Source organism: Stenella coeruleoalba, assembly GCF_951394435.1.
Source record: "Stenella coeruleoalba genome assembly, chromosome: 5".
Lineage (NCBI taxonomy): Eukaryota > Metazoa > Chordata > Mammalia > Artiodactyla > Delphinidae > Stenella > Stenella coeruleoalba.
In genome coordinates this window covers 138,536,256-138,551,394 of record NC_137150.1, presented here as the reverse complement: position 1 = coordinate 138,551,394, position 15,139 = coordinate 138,536,256, and the positions used below count along the sequence as shown (strand labels likewise).

Here is a 15,139-nt window from a genome sequence, read left to right as displayed (position 1 = left end):
GGCCCGGGCCGCGGCGCGGTGGGCCCCGTAGCCAATGGGCGGGGGCGGGGGGCGGCCCGGCCGACGGGGAGGGGGAGCCCGCGGCTGGGGGACGCGGGGGGAGGAGGGGGCGGGCTCCCAATCCGGTTCCATCCGGTTCTCCCACCGCCCCCGCCGCGGGTCCCAGCAGCTCGGGCGGCGGGAGGAGCGGCAGCGGCCAGGCAGCCCAGGTTCGCGAAGGCTCTCGGCGCGCCGCGGCCCGCAGGCACCCGGCACGCGCCCGCCCTGCCGCGACGATGCCCAAGAGGAAGGTGAGCGGCGGCCGCGGCCCTCACACGCCCCCCTCCGCCGCCCGGCCGGCCCCGGCGCCCCGCGAGGCCCAGGCCTGCCGCGCTCTCGGCAGCGCTGGGCCCGCGAGGCGTCCGGACCTGCGGCGGGCGGGCGTACGGCGGCCCCGGGCGCGCCGTTCTGGAACGTTCGGCGGCCCGAGGAGCAGGGTGGGAGATTCGAACGCGGCGGCGGGAAGCCGCTGACGTCACGCGGCCGAGCATTGTTCTCGCGGGCGGGCGGGCGCTGGGCTCGTGGGCACTTTTGTTTGCGGGCTGCGTCCACTCGCCGTCTGCTTTTTCCCGCAGGTCAGCTCCGCCGAGGGGGCGGCGAAGGAGGAGGTAAGAACCCGCTCCTCTTCTCTCCCGGGGGTGGTTTCGGTTTGCACCGCACCCCGCATTCCTTGCTCATTTTCCTTTTTTTCTCCCAAAGCCCAAGAGGAGATCGGCGAGGTTGTCAGCTGTAAGTAAAGCGAGCCCCCTGACCTCTCTTTTCCGTGGGATTGTACCCAGGGAAGAAACTCAGTGCTATCTTTGCCTTTCAGAAACCGGTTCCTGCAAAAGTGGAAACGAAGCCAAAAAAGGCGGCAGGAAAGGTAGGTTTCACACTCACCTTAAGAGATCGTGGTGTCTTCGAAATGCTGCAGTGCTACCTCACGCGCATTGCCAGCAGCTGAGATCTTGACTTTGAGAATCTCGAAATCAACTACAGTTTGATGTCATAGTCTCCTAAAAAGTCATAGTGTTACCTTATTTATCACTTTAATTCTATGTTATAGTAACTTCAATAAACAATGCTTTTTCTGGTTTGGGTAAAATACAGTAGATGTAGTTATCATCCCGGTTTACGGGAATATAATGTATCACCTTAATGCTGCTGCAGAATTTGGGAAACTTAAGACGGCTAAAAATATTGAAGAATAACTTTCGCTTACCAAGGAAATCCATTCTTTGTGTTGTGTATGTTTTGGTTAGGGGTCCTCTGTTGGTTGCGTGCTTGTACTTCCTCTTTTGACAATATCAGCAAGGCTAGGACTGAGGCCAGGAGATAGGGAATGTGTAAGTTTTTGCATGTAAGGTGCTCGAGGCAAGGTAGGGGGACATATCTTATGTCCAGGGGTAGATCAAGAGCTGTGTTCTCTGAAAACATGATGAACAGTCTTCTAAAAGTATTTTATATACCATTATATGTGTAGGAGTTCACTAAGTTATTTTATCGTGAATAGTATCATGGTTGCTGCTCTAGAATAGATCCATGATTGCTTTATTCACATTGCCGGTCTTTGGGTAGTTGTTGGATATATATATGTAGGTTTGAAAACTTTTAAGTTGGAAAAGCTAAATGTGTGCATGTTATTTGTAACTTTGTGTTTGGATTTAGCATTGATGCCACCCTCTGTAAAGCTCTTCCTTGTTCTTCAGGGGAAATTCATGGTGTGATTAATTTCTGTTTACTCAAAACTTAAGTGAGAGTTTGCTATTAGAAGTCTCTCCCCAAAATCCTTATCCTCATTACCCCTTTCCTAAAAGTGTAGGTGAAAGATAAACACTGCATAATCAAAGATTCCTTTCATTTCTTTCTTTAAACATTGTACAGAGCTGAGTGTAAAAATCTTAACGTTTTTTCAATAGAAAGTTCTGTTTTGTGATCCTTTTTAAGAGGGTTCAAGGAAGGTGTAGGCGTAGTATGTCAACTTGAAATTTCTTACACCAGAAAATAATGGGATAATTCTGTATGAGAAATAAGAGTAGGCGGGAAAAATAGTGGCTCTTGTTGCAAAAAGTCTGCTTGAACAGTATACTGTTTTATTATTACATGTTTTATTATTTGCTTTTTTAAATAAACTGATTGGATGGAATACTATGCCTGTTTTCTCAATTTTTTTCTTTTCTTTAATTTTTTTAAAAATTTATTTTTATTGGCAGTCTTGGGTCTTCGTTGCTGCGTGCAGGCTTTCTCTAGTTGTGAGTGGGGACTACTCTTCGTTGCAGTGTGCGGGCTTCTCATTGCAATGGCTTCTCTTGTTGCCGAGCACAGGCTCTAGGACCACGGGCTTCAGTAGTTGCAGCACGCGGGCTCAGTAGTTGCGGCTCGCGGGCTCTAGTGCACAGGCTCAGTAGTTGTGGCATGTGGGCTTAGTTGCTCCGCGGCATGTGGGATCTTCCCGGACAGGACTCGAACCCGTGTCCCCTGCATTGGCAGGCGGATTCTTAACCACTGTGCCACCAGGGAAGCCCAAAGTTTTCTTTATTTACCTGTGTCTGTATTTTGATTTGCCCTAAAATTTGTTTTTTAATGAAAACAGTTCAAATTTTACCTCCAGTTGGGTTTGGGACATCAGTTATAATCAACAGGTAAGTTTTCACGTCAGTGTTTCTTGAGAAACAAACCTGTCAGTTCAGTTTTCCCAAAGGAAAAATGATGGGGAGAGGGGAGGAGCCTTTTTCCCCTTTTAGTTTCAATAACATATCTTTGTCTTCATAACCGAATCGTTTTAAAGCCTTAAAAAGGAGGTAAAGCTTTTGATGTATTGATTACCATACTACGGACGTGTTGATTTATTTTGTTTTGTGTCACTTTCCGGCTGTTGATAGTTAAAATGGTATTATTTCAGTCCAGGCTATTGCATAGTTCTGTTTTCACGTTTCAGGTTTTACATTTTTATGTTACTGTGATAATGGTTATTAAATTAATGAGAAATCTAAAGAAATCAGATTATAAAAGAATCATTTTTAAATACAGAAACGATTGTCACACTTCATGGTGGCAATGTATGTAGCGGTGTTGTCCCAAATATGTTTGTTTAGGTAATTTATTATTCTAAAGATACTGAATTACTAGTAGTTGTCATGCATTCATGTATGGAATGCCATTATAGAAGTATCGGTCACTATTGGTCTTATCTAAGTCGGCTGTTAACTACATTCTCTACTTACAGGAAATACCTAAGTGTCTCCTTCCCAGTTGATGGTGTCCAGAAATACTGTTTTATATTACTTTAAAGTGGCTTAACCTTTGAATCTCTTATCATACTAACACCTGTGCTTTTCAGGTTCTTCAAACACCTAAATGAAAACGATAAACTCAAAATTGATCCTTTTAGCTACTTCTCATATGATATCAAGGGACTAACTGTAGCAGAACTGTAGTAGAATAGTCAGTCTGACCTTAACAACATGGTGCTTTTCTCAGGTGAAAGGTCTTAACTGTGAGGGTAACCATCTTGTCAAGACAGTGGTTTTGATTATTTTTCCTGCTTAAAGAGTTTGGGGGTAGGTAGGGTTATATTGGGGAAGCGATTCCTCCAGCATTTCTTCACTTCATTCGTTCTCTCATGTGGAACTTTAGAGAATAGTGGGTAATTGAGAAAGTGGAGAAGGGTTGTAGCTGAGGCTTTAGGTTTAATTAGGTTTAATTGTTGTAAGTCTGATGACGCTTGGTGTGCAGGTGCTGTTAGGGGTCTCCTCAGTGTGCTGTGTGGTCCTGATTACTGGGGGTGGACCTTAAGGTGTGTCCTGTAACTCAGAGTGACACACGACCACATTAACATTGCAACTGCGGTGGATGCAATCTCTCTAGCAAGTCAGAAAATGTTAGTAAGTGCAGAGTTGATACTTAAAATATATTCTTGTTCTGTCACAGGATAAATCTTCTGACAAAAAAGTGCAAACAAAAGGGAAAAGGGGAGCAAAGGGAAAGCAGGCTGAAGTGGCTAACCAAGAGACTAAAGAAGACTTACCTGCAGAAAACGGAGAAACTAAAAATGAGGAGGTCAGAAGTGTTTGTGTGTTGTTCATTTTGACTCTGAAGAGTAGATAATAAACTATATTTTTATGTAGCAGATAAGGCAGTCTTTATCCTTTAGGATATTGAACAGAGTTTTGTACAGTAACTCCCAAGTGAATGGACAGATTATTTTTATGCATTAGATCCTATTTGAAAATATATGTGTAAATGGGTTTTTTTAAGTGAGTGAACAAGAAATTGTAATGTATTCAGAATTTCAAAATCAGGTTCATGATCTTTATTGTATATAGGGTTTATTAATTTAATTGCTTGTGTGAGTTTTAAAAAAGATTTAATTTACTAAATGGTATAACACATTTTTCTTTCTTTAACATGACCTAGGGGTTTTCTTTAAACAAATATTCTAGTTTTTTTTTTTCCCAAATTGCCATCTGTAGAACTGTTAATATAATCTTGTTTGGTTTTTATATTCTGGATATTGCTTTAAATTTTTTTAATTGATTCTCATTTGTCTTATTTTTCCCACTTTCTAATAAAGAAGGCTTATTTTTCTTAAAAGCCACTTGTCTAGGATTAAGTAGTAACTTAGATTAAGCAATTAAAAAGATTGATGTCCTTAATCTTTATCCTTTTAAGCTCTGAGAAAAAGAGGTTTTACCTTAAAAAAAAAAGTGTGTTGCAAGGTTGTGGTAAATAACTTTTTAAGCCAAGCCTTTTTTTTTTAACATTGGCTAAGCAGAAAATATAAATAGAATATTAATTTTTAGACTTTTATATTTATAGATCAGATTTTAACATAATAACTACTTACTCCCCCGATTTGCAGTCACAAATTCCTAAATCTAACCCCAAGTCAAATATTATGTGATAGTAAGATGAAATTAATCCAGTTATAAGGGGAGAATGAGGCCTTCTGAGCCCTTTTATCAACTACAGTTGATTCTCGTTATTCATGATGGTTGTGTTCTATAAGGTTGCTCTGTATGCTGGACAGTTGCTCATAGTGGAAATTCTCAAAATGTTCTCATCACAACATTTCCATCAACAGATCAAACCATAACCTTATTTTATGTGTGTCTGTTTAATGTATGTTTTGGGTAAGTTAATATTGAACTCAGGGCCAACAGAAACAGCACTATAACTCGTGCCTCAGTGAGGCTGTCTAACGTGTGTCTTCTCCACATGGCGCGTCACAACCTTCTTGCATAGCACATAGTACTGGACAGCACTATACTTGTCTAGTAAACATTGTTGACCAAAAGCACAAAAAAAATGTGAAATGTGTGGCACTAAACAGAGTGTGAAAAAGACACTTGTTTACAGTGTTACAGCTGAAACAAGGCAGAAGGGCCTCAGCTGGGAATGTCTGTGTCGGGTGACTCATATTTTTGCTGCTCTGTATCTGCACGTATATGACCATGGAACATGAAACATGAGTATTGATTTGGGGTTACAAATAAATTTTAGTGAGTCAGTAAATTTATAAATGCAGAATCTACAAATAATGAGGATTGAATGTATTGTTAAGACTTAATAATAGTAATGAGTAAAACTTACACTGTATTAAATGCTAAATATCTCTAACATTATAACACTGACACAGAAGTCAAATGTTCTATCACTGTTTTTCCTTTGATTTTGCAGAGCCCAGCTTCTGATGAAGCAGGAGAGAAAGAAGCCAAGTCTGATTAATATCACACACCTGGTCCTATCAGTGGTCCCTGTTTCCCTTCTTGTACAATCCAGAGGAATATTTTTATCAACTATTTTGTAAATGCAAGTTTTTTAGTAGCTCTAGAAACATTTTTAAAAAGGAAGGAATCCCACCTCATCCCATTTTTTAAGTGTAAATGCTTTTTTTTAAGAGGTGAAATCATTTGCTGGTTGTTTATTTTTTGGTACAACCAGAAAATAGTGGGATATTGAATATGGGAGGCTTTGATTGTCTTGGGTGTCAGCTTAACATTCCACAGATGGAGGGTAGCTTTTATATCCTATAATACAAAGCATACTACATGGCAGTTTGGAGTCAGTTGCGCATTTAATGTCTTAAACACTTTAAATTACTTCTCTTCCCACGTTGTTTCTGGTAGAATTGTTTCCTAAAGCAAACCACTCACCCCTTGATCTTGGCTCTCCTGGGCAGAGTTTTGTGCACTCTGTAACATCTTTGGTCGTGGTAGTCCAGTTCTTCTAGTAACTGTTAATGTGCTGTGAACGATTGACAATTTGAGTATGTAGTGTATGTGATATTAAATTGTGAATTAGTGGGACTTACGATGTAACAGCATATCAATATTTGAAGATATTGGTACTTGATATCCTGTGAAGGAAAATTTGCCCCCAAATTTTAAGCTGGAAAGTCACTGGAATAACTGTTCAGAAAAGAATCACAACTACATGATTTTTTAGGTTTTTGGTACGTATGTTGAGAATTGTGTACAAATTGAAATGTCTGTGTACTGATCCTCAAAACAACAAATAAAATCTCAATTATGAAAGAATTTCTTGAAGCACATGGATTAAGTTGTGGTTTAAATTTCATTTTAAAGAATTTTCACATTTGTTTTTCCAAAGTCTTAATAAAATTTTGGAAGAGTGGAATACTTCATTTTTTCTGTAATACTTCAACAGTGTACTTTGAAGATGCTTTTGTGACTAAATTGGTTTAATGGGAAATCAGTCCCCTGTTAATTATTCACTCTTCCTATGAACTACGCTTATAAATACTGAATAAGCTAGCACGGGATCTTATAGGTTTGTATTTGTGTATTTTCGAGATTCGCTTTCATGCAAGTCCTTCCCTCTGTTTTGCCGTCTAAATAGTCTTTAGAGGTACTGGACACTGCTGCTTTGGCAAATGCAGAAGTGGAGCCAGAGATGGCATCTTGCCAAGGTCACCACTAAAGAGGGAGAGGCCTTGGAACGAAGTTTAGAACTCTACGTTTGATGTTATTTTGCCTGTGGACTTGATTAGTAGGAGGCAAGAATGCTTTAAAAATTAGTCCTTGGGGGGACTTCCCTGGCGGTCCAGTGGTTAAAACTGAGCTTCCAGTGCAGGGGCCGCAGGTTCAATCCCTAGTTGGGGAGCTAAGGTCCTACGTGCTACGTTGCTGTGTGGCCTGGCCAAAGATTAACGACGAGTCCCGGGGGATCATAGAACTCTGCAAGGGCTGTGTGCCGCGGGAATGCCCAGTGTGAACAGAGCTCACAGCGGTGAGGTGTGGCATCGTAAAACATGAAACTACAGAAAGAAATGCAGAGGACATTGATTTGGGTTGAAATGACACCCAAAAGAGGGCTTTGGCAACTCTTGGGGAGTGGGAAAATTCTTGGTGGAGGACCTGAAACAGTGATGCAAGTAGATTTGCCTGTAGTTTCTAAGTTTTGTTAGACTGTTTGGATATGCAAATTTAAATGGAGCTGAAACATTTTCTCTTGCTGTATGTATGGATACTTCATGCGATTTTTTGGTACCAGAATTTCTAGCAGCTACTTGTTGCAGTTAAAGGGTTATCTAAAAAAATAAAGGGAATTCCCTGGTGGTCCAGTGATCTAAGACTCCACGTTCCCGATGCAGGGGTCCCAGGTTCGATCCCTGGTCAGGGAGCAAGATCCCATATGCCTTGACTGAGAACCCCCATGCTGCAACTAAGACCTGGTGCAGCCAAATAGATAAATATTTAAAAATTAAAAAATAAACCAATGGGGAAAAAAACTAGTGAATTTTAACCCTGTAACCCATCTGGCAGTGTTCATTTCGTATTACCCAACCGTCCACCCCTACGAATGTGATAAATGTTTACAGATGCAAAGATTTTCTTATTCTGAACTCATTGCTAGTAATATGTTTAAAGAGATTAATTAATTTTCTAAAAAGCACAGCAGGTAAGGTTTTTTCACTTCTTGTATAGATTGATACCTAAAAGAAATTGCCTCTTTTATAGAAAATTGGAATGTAGTACTTCTAGATCCTTGCCTTAAGCATCCTTTTATGATTTTTTAATGATAAAATGAACCCTCAAGTGGGTGTTCTCTTCAGCTGTCAAAAGAAAACAATTACTTTAAAAAAAAACCCCAAAAAACACGTTGAGGCATCTTTTCTGGGATCAGTACTTAGAAAAAGTTAATTTCTTGCCCTTTCAACAACTAGTTGAATGAGAACTGAGTGATAGGAATGGTTGAGTGGAGGTCAGTTCAGATGTCCTAGAAGGACAAGGAAGATAACTGTTTAGTAATGATGCTAACAAATCAGACAGTCTCGTTTGTTAACTAGAAAAGGCAGTTAGCAAGAACCCTGCATTCTCTTGGCTTGTTTGAGGTTGAATTTGACCTTTCAGATGTAGACTAATCAGGAATTAAGGCATGGAACCTGGTGCCTGATGCGGAGATGCATGATAATCACGGAGGCCCTGGGAAAGGAGTCTTGTCTGGGTGTTTGGTAAGTGTGTATACAAGTGTGAGGGCGGGGGCAGGGAGAAGTGTGTGTGTGTGTAATTTCAGTACAGGGGCAATCCGTGCTCACTGGGGGAAAAACTCAGGAAACAGACAAGCTAAGAACACCCGAAATTATAATTCACTCACTAGGCAACTGTTTAAAGATGCATTTTTCTCAGATCCTTTTCTGTGTTTTTACAAATTTACAAGATTGGTGTCATTATACATCCGTGTTCTTTTTTGTTTGTTTGTTTTTTGGTTTGTTTTTTGTTATTGTTTTTTTGGCCGAGCCTCAACGGCTTGCAAGTTCCCCGACCAAGGATTGAACCCATGCCCCCTGCAGTGGCGACACGGAGTCCTAACCACTGGCCGGCCAGGGAATTCCTGCTACATCCTGGTTTGTAATCTTTCTCATACTGTGTGAACTTTCTCCTAGGTTAATGAGTATACTTACATAGCGTTTGTAAGCACTGCATACTATTTTATTTCAAGAATGTAATTTGTCAGACATTTAGACATTTTCCCCATTAAGACAAGCATTGTGAAACTAAAATATGGGTGATTTCTATTAATGCATACAGATATATCCTAAATATATATTTGCCTATCACAGTCCACAGTTGTTCCATGAGTTTGCAGTAAAAATACATAATTGCAAGACAGTTGAGAGTTTCAAGACATTAAACTTAAATAGGTGATGAAGAGTCTTAAATAGATAATGGGAAGCAGCTCAGTAACAAATTGATTTTCAGATCATAAATGTTTAGGGTTGTTAAAAAAACAAAACAAAAATAAAAATAAAGTAAAATCATTTAATCCCAGAAGCTGAAAGTAATTATTTTCAACGTGTTGAATTTTCTTCATATATGTTTGGGTTTTTCTTTATTTGTAAAATGTTTCAATGTTTGCTTATTTGTTCATTGTATGGCTGTGCCATAATTTGGCCGTTACAGTTTTTCTTTTTAATTAAGGATAATTTTGCCCATACTCAGAAGCAGCACAGTATACTAAATCCCCATATTCTAGTTAACCAGTCCCCAGAGCCATCCAACCATTGCTAATCTAGACCATCCTTATTATTTTGAAGCAAATAAGGATGGATATTTTAAAAACAGTATCTATAAATAGGAACTTAAAAGTGAACAAAATGCACAGGAAGCAGATATTTACATAGGTAGTAAAAATGATTAATTTATCTTTGGTCTTTTACACATTTTGTCAGGGAGTTACATGCAGATTCAATTTAACGAGAAGCTGCTTTTTTCTTTTTCTTTTTAATCCAGTGTGGCTAGTTCCATCTTTCGCATCAACATATTACCTTCGGATGCTGATTCCACATTGATTTCTTTTTTTTAAGTAAAACATTTGCTCAAGTTTATTGAATAGCATTAGATTAGATAGGAAGCATTAAAGAATTGAATACCAGAGACCAAAATAAAAAGTCTGTGCAAAAGATGTGAGTAAAAAAAAAGTTCATCAAAGCCAAGGTGTAAAAGAATACATCTAAGTGTCACTCTTTAAATCCTTTTCCTGAATATTCTATGAATTTAAGTCTGGGGATCTTTGAATGTTACTAGCTTTTATCTGTGACAGTGAATCTTATAAAGGAACTCTTTAAGTAGAGGAAGGACCTCGTTCCTCTCGATAGTGAGCTTTTAAACGAAGGATATCTATTATGTGAACCCTCTGTCTCTTGGAAGGCTGAAATTCCATGGGTTTCCCAGGCAGCTTTTAAAATCTTTTATGGGGGCTTCCCTGGTGGCGCAGTGGTTGAGAGTCTGCCTGCCGATGCAGGGGACACGGGTTCCTGCCCCGGTCCGGGAATATCCCACATGCCGCGGAGCGGCTGGGCCCGTGAGCCATGGCCGCTGAGCCTGCGCGTCCGGAGCCTGTGCTCCGCAACGGGAGAGGCCACAACAGTGAGAGGCCCTTTTTTTTTTTTTTTGCGGTTCGCGGGCCTCTCACTGTTGTGGCCTCTCCTGTTGCGGAGCACAGGCTCCGGACGCCACTAGGGAAGCCCAGAAAATACTTTTGATTGAACTAACTTTAAGTTGAGCGCTGTAAATGAGAACTCTTGCTCATAAGATCTGGCTGTGGTACTTACTAGACTATGGCGTTGGTTAAGTCCCGCAATGTTTCCTTACATCTTTAACTGTGAAGATTACTGCTGTGTTTTAGGTTTAATTCATAACTGTAAATTCTGTTAATATTACATTTTATCTCTGAAAGCACTTTGTTACCCAGAGAAAATTCAAGTTGAAAAATGTATGAAAACTAATGATACATTCAATTTATGTATGTAAAAATTTAAATACACTAATCTGTTATGCATGATTCATAGAGAGGAAAAGCTGAAAGTCTTGCATGCTTGGATGTGTCTGTATAAGGATGTGGCTGTGTATTAAAATATGCAAGATTATAATTGCCACCAATGCTGATTTGGGTTTTCACAAGAAATATATTTAAAGACAGTCTTAGCTGTTGTAGCATGATTTCTCACTTTTTGCTTCACTTATTTATCTTATTTTTTTTTTAATTTTATTTTTGGCTGCGTTGTTGGGTCTTCATTGTGGTGCGCGGGCTTCTCATTGCAATGGCTTCTCTTGTTGCGGAGCACGGGCTCTAGGTGCGGGGGCTTCGGTAGTTGTGGCACGTGGGCTCAGTAGTTGTGGCTCGTGGGCTCTAGAGCACAGGCTCAGTAGTTGTGGCACACGGGCTTAGTTGCTCTGCGGCATGTGGGATCTTCCCGGACCAGGGCTCGAACCCGTGTCCCCTGCATTGGCAGGCAGAGTCTTAACCACTGCGCCACCAGGGAAGTCCCAGAGAAAAATGCCCGTTTTTGATGCTGGCCAAGACCCATTTTGAGTCCCGAAGTTCAGAAGAGCAGTGTGCTCCTTTGCCAAGTATCCAGGCTCTGTTTATCCCAAAATCTAAGAAAAACATTTTATTCATATTAGCTCAACTAAATTAGTTGAATTTAATATTTAGTTCATTTTGGCTTCAAAGATAAATAAGAGGGGCTTGGTGCAGTGGTTGAGAATCCGCCTGCCAGTGCAGGGGACATGGGTTCGAGCCCTGGTCCGGGAAGATCCCACATGCCGCGGAGCAACTAAGCCCGTGCGCCACAACTACTGAGCCCACGTGCCACAACTACTGAAGTCCACGTGCCCAGAGCTCGCGCTCTGCAACAAGAGAAGCCACCGCAATGAGAAACCTGCACACCGCAACGAAGAGTAGCCCCCGCTCGCTGCAACTAGAGAAAGCCCGCACGCAGCAATGAAGACCCAGTGCAGCCAAACATAAATAAATAAATAAATGTATTTTAAAAAATGGGCATTTTTCTTTACAAAGAAAAATATGACTTGACTGAAGGACGTGAAAGATCTGAGTAGATGAGGAATACAATGTTCCTAAGAAGAGTCAATATTTAAGGGGGTCAGGTCTTTATATCTAAAAATGTAATGCAACTCCAATCAGAGTGCCAGTAGAATTTCCATCAGGAATTGGAAATCTGATTCTAAAGTTCATCAGAAAGAGACAATTGTGAGACTAGTCAAGAAGTTCTTGATAAAAGAATATGAATAAGGGGTCCGTGCCCTACCAGATATCAAAATGTCCTATAAAACTACAGTAATAAAAGCAATGTGAGGGGCTTCCCTGGTGGTCCAGTGGTTAAGACTCCACGCTCCCAATGCAGGGGGCCCGGGTTCAATCCCTGGTCGGGGAAACTAGGTCCCGCATGCCACAGCTAAAACAAAGATCCTGCGTGCCGCAGCTAAAGATCCCACACACGGCAGCGAAGATCCCGCACGCCACAACTAAGACCTGGCGCAGCCAAATAAATAAATAAATAAATATTTTAAAAAATTAAAAGCAATGTGATTTTGGAGCAGAAATAAACAAAAAGATCAATGAAACAGAATAGGCCAAAACATTAATTTATGATAAATTGTGGCATTTCAAATCACTGAGGAAGAGACCATTCAGAAAAAAGTTTCAGTCCAATTGGCCATCCATTTAGGAAACTATCAGTTAGTGAATTAGGTTCTCTACCTTGCACTACACACAAAGAAAAATTCCAATAGATTAAAAAATCTAAATATAGAAAAACTCTGAAAGTATAGAATAGTTTTATAATTATGAAATGGGGAAGGCCTACCTTTCTCCACAAAGTAATAAATCTGAAGCCATAAAGGAAAAGCTGCATATTTGATGTTGTAATATTTTAAACTTTTATTTGGTGTTATTTAAACAAATATCTGAGAAATGTTAGAGAGGGAGAAAATATTTGCAATACGTATAACAAACTGTTAAATGTCCAAAGTATAGAAAGAATTCCTTTGGTCAATATGAAAAAGAAAAAACTCAACAGAAATAAGAGCAAATGATATGAAAAGACAATTCACAAAAGAAATACAAATTTTAAAAATAGTTATTTTTTAATTGGAAAATATGCATACCATAACATTACTGTTTCAACCATTTTTAAGTGTACAGTTCTCTGGCATTAAGTACATCTACATTGTTCTGCGACCATTCATCTCCAGAACTTTTTCATCTTCCCCATTGAAACTCTGTATCCATTAAACAATAATTTCCCATTCTCTCCTCCCCCCAGTCCCTGGCACCCACCATTCTACTTTCTGTCTGTATGGATTTGACTAAGTACTTCATGTAAGTGGAATCATGTAGTATTTGTCATTTTGGGCTTATTTCACTTAGCATAACTTCAAAGTTTCACCCATGTTGTGGCATGTGTCAGAATTTCCTTCCTTTTTAAGGCTGAATAATGTTCCATTTTATGTATGTAACACATTTTTTTAATCCATTCTTCTGTTGATGGACACTTGGGTTGCCCCCATCTCTTGGCTACTGTAAATAACGCTGCTATAAACTTGAGTACAGATTGTCCTCGACTTACAATAGAGTTACATCCTGATAAACCCATCCTAAATTTAAAATATCATTAAGTTGAAAATGTATTTAATACACCTAACCTACCAAACATCCTAGCTTAGCTTAGCTGACCTTAAACATGGTCAAAACACTTACGTTAGCCTACAGTTGGGCAAAATCGTCTAATACAAAGCCTATTTTGTAATAAAGTGTTGACTGTCTCCTGTAATTTATTGAATACTGTACTGAAAGTGGAAAACAATGGTTGTCTGGGTACAGAGCGGTTGTTGGTGTCCGGTTGTTTACTCTCGTGATTGCGGGGCTGGCTGGGACCTGTGGCTGCTGTTGCCCAGCATCACGAGAGAGTATCAGGCAGCATGTTGCTAGCTCGGGAAAAGATCTAAATTCACAATTCAAATCTGTGAATGTGTATCACTTTCACACCATTGTAAAGTCAAAAATCATAAGTAAAACATCATAAGTCAGGGACCGTCTGTATTCAAATATCTGTTTACATCTCTGCTTTCAGTCATTTTGAGTATATATCCAGCAGTGGAATTGCTGGATCATATGGTAATTCTAGGTTCAATTTTCTGAGAAATCATCATACGATTTTGCACAGTGGCTTCACCATTTTACATTCCCACCAGCAGTGCACCAGTGTTCCAATTTCTCCACATCCTAACAAATAACAATTGTTATTTTCTGTAAAAAATAGTTTTAACTGCACTAGAGATGAGTGCAAATAAAAACAACAGATACCATCTTCACCTATTGATGGGTTAAAAAATGAAAAAGAATGATATTTCATGTTGGTAAGGATATGGGTTTAAGGGCATGCCTTTACACTTGCTGGGTCAAAGTATAAATTGGAATGACCTTTTTAGAGCACAGTTTGGTAATAACTTATCAAAAATTTAAATTAACATATCTTTTGTGATGGCTAATTTTATATGCCAATGTGGCTGGTCCATGGTGCCCAGATATCTGGTCAAACATTATTCTAGATGTTTCTCTGAAGGTGTTTTTGAATGAAATTTGCATTTTAAACGGTGAACTTAGGGTAAAGCAGCTTGCCTTCCATAATGTGGTGGGCCTCATCTAATCAGTTGAAGACCTGCATAGAACAGAAGACTGACTTCCCCTGAGCAAGAGGGCTTTCTGCAGCAGATGGTCTTGGGACTTGAACTGCAGACTTGGGACTTGCCAGCCTCCATAACTGCGCGAGCCAATTCCTTTAAATGAATCTCTCTCTGTATATTACACATTCTGTTTCTCTGAATGTGTTTAATACATCCTTTGACCTAACAATTTACTTTTGAAGAATCTACTCATACTACAATTGCACAAGGATATACATACAAGAACATTCAATGTAATAGAATTTGTAATAGTGTCCAAATATCCAACAATAGATTATAGTATATCATCATTGTTCCGTATTATGGAATAGCACTTGGCTAAAAAGAATACGATGCCGTTCTCATGAATATATTTGGATGAGCATGGAATAAGGGCACTTGTAAACAGTTAACCGTGGCTACTCCCCCCAGAGAGAGGGCTTCAAGGCAGAGGGGAGCAATGGTTAGAAAGGGAATTTAACTTTTGAATTGATTTATGTCTATATGATTTGAATTTACTGAAGCAAGTCCATAATACTTTTGTAAAAAACTTTTTGAAACCAAGGAGAGAAAAAGAAATCCAGGTCCAGATCAGTTTTTTTTAGAGGTTAGCTAGAGAGTCTCAAAAAAGG

At 39.9% G+C, this 15,139-nt stretch overlaps 1 protein-coding gene across 2 annotated transcripts; it reads left to right on the top strand.

The window, feature by feature from the left end:
- The first annotated feature begins 121 nt into the window (after positions 1–121).
- HMGN1 (high mobility group nucleosome binding domain 1) lies at positions 122–6,644 on the top strand. 2 transcript variants are annotated; one of them, XM_079921733.1, is made up of 6 exons: positions 122–290; positions 615–647; positions 739–768; positions 851–901; positions 3,949–4,077; positions 5,698–6,644. In XM_079921733.1, exons 1-6 carry the CDS (start codon positions 276–278, stop codon positions 5,743–5,745), a joined length of 306 nt encoding a protein of 101 aa, XP_079777859.1. In that variant the 5' UTR covers positions 122–275; the 3' UTR covers positions 5,746–6,644. The 2 variants fall into 2 exon arrangements, with proteins under 2 accessions (XP_079777859.1, XP_079777860.1); XM_079921734.1 differs by lacking the exon at positions 739–768 and having other exon boundaries at positions 5,698–6,641.
- The last annotated feature ends 8,495 nt before the right edge of the window (positions 6,645–15,139 follow it).

What these genes read in the sequence shown, in the direction of transcription:
- HMGN1 (XM_079921733.1), top strand. An exon ending in AGGGGGCGGCGAAGGAGGAG is followed by an intron (nt 648 to 738) that starts GTAAGAACCCGC and finishes TTTCTCCCAAAG; the next exon opens with CCCAAGAGGAGATCGGCGAG. An exon ending in GAGAAACTAAAAATGAGGAG is followed by an intron (nt 4,078 to 5,697) that starts GTCAGAAGTGTT and finishes TTGATTTTGCAG; the next exon opens with AGCCCAGCTTCTGATGAAGC.